The following is a 7,330-nucleotide window of genomic DNA, read 5'->3' as shown; positions in this document are numbered from 1 at the left end:
TATGGTTTTCAGTAATTAAATATTCGGAAATAGTTCGTCACTCCTTCTTCCTAGTCTGTCTTCATCTGGAAGCTCACCTGAAACCTGTGCACCATGGGTGACCCTGCTGGTATTTAAAATACCGGTGGCATAGCTTCCAGAATCACAGCAACTCACAAGCCACCATAGTATGACAAACTGACAGACGAGTGTAGTTTCTCACACACACACACACACACACACACACACACACACACACACACAAAAGGGGGGCGGTGGATAAGGGGCAGTGAAAAGTGGTACTTGTATTTTATTTTCCCTTTATATAACAATGACAGGTATTACCTTTATCAAATCTGGTTCTCCTGCCTGGAAGTGAAGAACATCATCTGGCTGGGTTGCTTCAGGACTCTGAAGGGAAAAAGATAATAGATCAGATCATTTAGTGTTAGGCCACCTTATCACACAGCCTCAACAAGTACCACCAGTCAGTCCACATAATTTTACGGTTTCATTAGGACTGAAATGAATTACATAATTACATCCAATTGTAATGGTCTTTCCCCTCATTTGAGACAATGCAATGAGAACATGACTGATAAGCTACAACTGTCTAATTTTTACAGGGATCTTTTCACAAGGAACCTCTCAGCATTTGCACTATTTATAAAAGTATTAAAATAAAGGCCCTTCACGTACTATGTAACTCTCCTTTGTCACTTGAGGATGAAGTAAGTTTCGGAAAAGTATCTGTCTTGTTAAAAAACAATACTCAAAGCTGTTAACACCATCTTTTTTCTACAACTGAAGACTACAATTATAAAGTAGTGGGGGAGGGGGTAAGAAGGCATGGCTCAGTAGTCATTCAGTAAGTATGTATTTTAGGAACCGCCCAAAGCATTGTTTACTTCCAAATCTTAGACACAGTATCCTTATGAAAGCTTATTAATTTTATAAATGACAATTTTTAAGTAGCACAAATTCTAAAACTGGTAAAGATACTACAAGAAGGTATTTGTCAATTTTAGATTTTATGCCGGTTTTTAAAATAAGTAATAAAACTATTTAAATGCCATTGGGAAAATAATATCCCAAGTTCTTGTCTAAAAAGTACAAATATTCATCATCCATAAAATTAATGAGAATGTGAACCTCAATCTCTAATTATTAGAGATGGGTTCATTTAGGCCATGATCTATGACTAGACATACTCATTAAACAAATGTGAAAGGACCTATTGATCAAGGGTGATATTTGGAATTTTATTTATCTTTACAAAGGTATTTATTAAAGACTATTCCGTATGTTGGCTATAAAGAACTATTCCATATGTTGGCTATAAAGGACAAAATAGTGTGGTGTTGTAGGATCACCACTGGACTGAACCACAAGAACCGTGGTTCAAACCCACCAGTCACTCCTCAGAAACTCTATACAGGGTCACTATGAGTGGGAACCAACTCCACAGCACCTAACAACAATTATCACTACAGGTTATTACAAACCATTAGTATAACAAATTATATTTTATTAGCATTACCTTTCTTTTGTATTGGCCATTTCAGAAGTTATTGATAAAACAAAGCTTTTGTCACATTGAGCCCAATCTCACTCACACCCCACATTCTTGCTCTCTCTGTCTCTCTTAAATGTCTTCAGGGAAATACCAAAAAAAGAATGAAAAAAAGTATACCAAATCCTCCTATATTATCACAACCTAAGTCTCAATTTCCACAAGTTTCCAACCTGAATCATGTCTCAGTGCCTTGCCGGTAAGTTCTCTTCTCACCTGAAGAAGGTTTGTAGGTGTTTTGAACTTCAATACCTGCTTAACCCTAACTATCCTCATGAGCTTTCCATAACCAATTTAAGCCCACCCATTTCCTTCCCTACGTAGCACTTGTCATCTTTGTCTTCCTTCTCAGCTGCTATCATTCTTACCTCAATGAGCCGGTAAGATCTGCACAGTCAAGCACTGTGTCTCCCATTTCCTTCTCTTTATACATCTGTTCAGCTGACTCACTTTTTAATGGGTAGAGAGTGGGCATAGGGTTAATAGTTTCTATGTATAAAGAGTGTGTGTGTGCGCTTGTATGTTTGTGTGGATCTACCTATATTTCTCCCCAAAACTGCCTACATAAAAATTTCCAATTTAAAACTATTTCAGTCTGCTGCCCCCCTCCTCCCCCCCCATGTTGTTGCTGTTGTTAAGTGCTGTCAAGCTAATTCCAACTCAGCAATCCTGTACAAGGTTTCTGGGGAGCAGTTGGTGGGGGAACTGCTGACTTTGTGGTTCCGTCTCTTGCTTATCCTACAGCATGATACCAAGAGTTCTATAAGCAACTGAAATTTCCTGGAAATGCTAAAATTTTAACATCAAATTTTTCAGTCTGCCTATCATATGTAAAGACAAACTAAATCTTTTCTGAAAAAAAAGTATAGCAAATCCTCCTATATATCACAACCTTCATTATGATCAACCTAATTTCATAGGTTAAGAGTTTTTGTTTAGCTATCAGATGGGGTGTGGGTGATATGAAGGAGACCAACTCACCAGAGGTCCAACTGAGAAAACCACAGCAGACATATCTCGCCTTCTGTGTACCTTGCTCTGGCAGAGCAGACTTCCACAAAGACATATCTGAGGGAGAGAAATAAGACATGAAAACCAAGTTCACTTTGGAAATCTCAAACTCATCATGTTAGAAAATCCTGACATATAAATGAGCATATTTCTATTTCCTCCTCAGGGAACACAAGAATAATCCCCTCAAGATCAGAAAGGGAAACCAATGATTGTTCCTGGAGGTCTTGAGATTTTAATACTATTAAATGTAGTCAGAGCTAGCAGACTAGCCATTGCACAAGAAAGTTTAAAAATACTATCTCACTGAATCTTCACAACAACCCAATGGGCATTCTACTCCCGTTCCACTGATATGGAAACTGAAGGTTAGTAAATTTAAGCTACTTATCCAAGGTCATGGAGCTACATGACTCCAAATCAGTCTAATTCCAAAGTCCACACCGTTTCCACTAAATCAAATTGTTGTGTGATGTGAAAGAAAATAAGTCTTTGTCACAATGACTTACTCATCTAACAGTGAAATGCTCTAAGAATCTCTTCTTTTCTGTGAACTCAATTTGCTAAAATTTTGAGACCTCAACTTCATGTAAAAAGAACACTACAACTTCCAATTTTAAACATTAGGAACCTGGTCACACTCCTCCCAATCTACTGTTTAAGCAGATCTAAAAGAAGCAAAGATAATAATATACAAGAAAGTGGAATTCAATGAACCAAGCATTAAAAAAGGGTTTTTTTATACTGAAAAAAGATATACACCTAATAAAGGTTTTATTTTATGGAGAAATAGGGTGGCAGAGATCTTGTTCAGATACTCGTGATAATTTCTTACCCATTAAAAAAGCACAGATTCTGACTTTTTACCTCTGGTTAAGGATAGTTGATGCTGGATTAAAAAAACAAGGAGCATATAATGTTTGTAAACACTTTGTTAACAAGTACCTGATCGCCTAAGCCCTTTTCAGAATGATGTTGTAACCCCATAATATAAAAAACAAGTGGCATAGCAAGAATTGAGCAGTCCAAGATTTTACAAGATCTTTGCAATGGTAGTTCTGACCCTATCTCTACCACATTAGGGACTTGTAGGGTAGTGGTGAGGGTGGTGAGGGTGGTGTGCCTGCCTTGTATGGACACTGTGACTCCATGTAGGAATCTGTATCATGGAAGTGAGTCTATGATGGTGAACTAGACAGATACATCACTTTACAACAAAGATTCCTGAAACAGATATGGATGACAATCCTGGAACCCAGAGCTTCTAAGGAAAGGATGAACAAGTAGATCAAATACCAATGAAAGGAAATGACTGAATGAAGAAAATGAACTGAGGCATAAGGAGCAGTTAGTGGGTCACTGTGATCAGAGCAGAAACCAGATAACCACCTCTACTCACCCAGGACTGCACCAGCACCCATGAATAATCAGCAAAGAACCAGGAGCCAGAGACCCTACCCAGTCATACCCACCTCACCTGCCACATGCCATCCAGTGGATCAGTGTTACCACCTACTCCAGGACCCCTAGAAAGAGAGCGTATGGAAGCCAGCGCCCACCCAGGTTACACTTAGCTGCTTTACATAAGCAGTGATCTGAGGCTCCTGCCCATTCCACTGCCTGCTATCAAATCCACTAGTGACAGAGTAGCATGCTTGACCCACTGTCTGGATACATTTAAACAAAACTAAACATTAGGATGAAGCAAAATAACATACGGTCAACAAATGAATACAAAGATACCACAAAGCCTTCAGGGACAACTTCAAATCATATAAATAGGCCAAGATGGCTCAAACATGTGAGCAAAGGACAGGGCAGAAAAGCTCCTGAAGGAAGAAATGCTATTACAACTTCTGGTAAGAATTCAGAAGATTTATACTTACGTCTTTTCAACAGTTTAAAAAAGAGGTCAAAGAAACCACAGACAAAAATCTGAGAAAACACAGACAAAACTCTGGAAGAATTCAGGAAAGAAATACAAAAACAAACTTAACAAAATAGAAAATTAGTAACTATACAAAAACAGGAAATAGAAATTCAGAAGATTAATACTGAATTTCAGAAACAGATAATGCACTGGAAGTGCAAAGAATTATTGAATCAATGGAACGGAATCAGTAAAATCAAATATAAGTCTCTTCTTATTAACCTATTAGAAGAATAATCAGAAAAAATAACAAAAAAGAAAGCCTAAGAATTATTAGAGGATATCATTGAGAGCAATAAGTTACATTATGTGTGATCAGAACTCTAGAACAGAACAAGATTTTTAAAAAATCAAGAAAATTGTTCCAACAAGATATGTTAGAAGACAATGCCATTAATATCATGAAAGACAAGAAGACATGCCACCTCAATCTTCACTGAATTGCTTCCGACCTGTCTGGATGGGGTTGATAAAAGGTGAGGGGGAAGAACTCCCATGGTTCAATAGGGAATGATTGGGATCAGGTCTGACAGTGAATGTTGGAAAGGTCAATGTAAATGTTTGGTAACAAAAGGAGGGGAGCAGCTGATTTTGCAGTCCAGGAGCAGAGATTCCCTGGAACTATCAAGGGAGAAAAGCGAAGTGCCAGGCGCTGTCTGGAGAGGCAGTGACACTAGGGATAGAGGTAGAGGCGATGACGTGGACAAAAGGAGCGGCTGGGCACTGTGGACTCAGGCAGGGAGAGGGGCTGTGCAGGCATGTGGGGTGTACCCTTTGGTTGTTTGATGATGCATGCAGGGGATTGTAACCATGGCAATGAAACAAAATACGATAGGATGAATGTAAAGATAATGTTCACCCATGTAAACTAACACATAATTCACAAAAACAACAACAAAAAAAGCAGCAGATACCACTTTGACCCTCCAAACAATGAGCTAACTGGAGGTTAACAACAAATACTGTACAATAAAACATCTCAAATACTAAAAAAAAAAAAAAAAGAAGCTATGTCACCTCATAACACAGAGGAACCTGAAGGACATAATGCTTAGTGAAATTCATCAATCACAAGAGGACAAATGTTGTCTGAGATATACTACTATAAAACGTCAAGTAAAGGTTTTCAAACTAAAGAAACATTCTTTGAGGGTTAAAGAGGTGACAAGGGTTCCAACTCATAGCAACTCTTTCTAGGGTTTCCGAGGAGTAGCTGGTAAGTTTGAACTGCTGCCCTTGTGGTTCAAACTGACCACAAGAGTGTGTATCCTGCAGCTCCAGAGGGTTCAAGAGATGGGAGGGGTAGATCAGGTAAATTAATCATTACAGAGTAGACATATTGACTTGGGAGAAAGGGAAGGCAAAATAAATAAAATGGTGTTGGTCATAGATGGCATTTTTCCTGCCTGAGAGGGGTGGAGCGAAGAATCAGAGCTTCTTATAAAAGTGGCTGATAAAATAAATCAATACATAAAGTGCAGTAAACATAAAAAAAAAAAAAAAAGAAGAAAAACAGGTAGGATGCGGCAGATAACTTCAAAGACTACACTAAGAGTTTGGAAAAGAGACAAGTATTCAAGAAGCTCAACAAACCCCAAATGGGACAGAGCTCAAAGGAAAATCACCAAAACACATCATAATCAAACACTCCAAAACTGCAGACAAAGAAAGAATCGTATAAGCAGCTGGCGAGAATCATTTCTTTTAGAAGCGTCAGCCTGAGGTTTCTCCCTCTGAGGCGGGAGTTAAAGCCATGTCAAATGTCTGACTTTTCCAAAGTGCTGTTCTACTCCATAATCCCCCCACTCTTCCCCTCAGGATTCTCCCTCACATCCATGGATTGAGACACGGCACAGAACTCATGGATCCTTAAGGAAAAGACTTCCATGGCTGTGAAGGCTGGCAAGTCTCTAGAGGATTCTCCTCACTCACACCAAAGCAGGTTGTTGACTCACAAGGCTGTGGAAGCTGAGGAATCAGCTCAGGTCTCTGGTTCCAGTCCAGGAACCGGAAGTCGGATGGACATGAGCTTGACTCATCAAGCAAGTGTACCATCCACTCCCATCACCAAGATGGCTCATTTTACGACCAGAAGGATGGCCGCCTTGACTAAGCCCCTTGTTAGATCTCCAGGTTTTTACAATCACAATTACCCTGTTAACAATCACTGACATCTGAAATAATTTAATCCTATCCGCATCTTCCCCCACCTTCTCTTACTCAGACCCATCAGGAGACAGGTGTTTGGTGGGAATTACAAAGACATGGCTAGAAGAGGCATATTAAATAATCCACTGCACTTAACAGCTCAGACGGAAAATGAAGTTACCTACAAAGAACCAGTAAGACTAAGCTGATTTCTTGGCAGAAGCCATGCAAGCAAGAAGGCACGGCATGACATACAAGGGGGCTGCCAAAAGTTCATGCGAAAATGGAATAGAAAGATAATGGAATTTTTCCACAAACTTTTTTTTTTTTTTAATACTGAGTGTTTTTTTTTAAAAAGGGTACGTGCATATTCCGTGGAAGAGAGTGAGGTGAGTTTCCAATTCTAACGAGGAGACAGGACTTTTAGCCGAATCTAAGTTGGTTGCTGGCAGGGGCAGCACCATCCGGGCTGTGGTCTTTCTTTCTGCAGCCGGGGAATGGCAGATCACGAGGTGAGCTTGAAAGACATTTGTAGTCTTTATGATAGTTATTGATAGTCTCAGAGCTCCCCTCCCAAAAGCTGCCAGCTGAGAAACGTGAACGCAGTCATCCATCAGGAAAGGATGCGATTTCTTGCTTCCTCTGCCGTTTCTGTAGCTCGGCAGCCCCGCCGTCCTTGCCCCTGCCCC

General features: G+C 39.6%; 1 protein-coding gene across 1 annotated transcript in view; it reads right to left on the bottom strand.

Annotated features, from left to right (window-relative positions):
• ZNF624 (zinc finger protein 624) overlaps positions 1-7,330 on the bottom strand; it is a 115,497-nt gene that overhangs the window by 60,815 nt on the left and 47,352 nt on the right. The window contains exons 3-4 of the mRNA XM_006875919.1: positions 2,534-2,620; positions 325-390 (exon numbers count right to left, since the gene is read on the bottom strand). Coding sequence (XP_006875981.1) covers positions 325-390; positions 2,534-2,620 — 153 coding nt within the window. The remainder of the gene's footprint in view (positions 1-324; positions 391-2,533; positions 2,621-7,330) is intronic.

The sequence above is a fragment of the Chrysochloris asiatica genome, unplaced genomic scaffold, assembly GCF_000296735.1.
Source record: "Chrysochloris asiatica unplaced genomic scaffold, ChrAsi1.0 scaffold00346, whole genome shotgun sequence".
NCBI classification, from domain to species: Eukaryota; Metazoa; Chordata; class Mammalia; order Afrosoricida; family Chrysochloridae; genus Chrysochloris; species Chrysochloris asiatica.
This window is presented reverse-complemented; position numbering and strand designations above follow the sequence as displayed.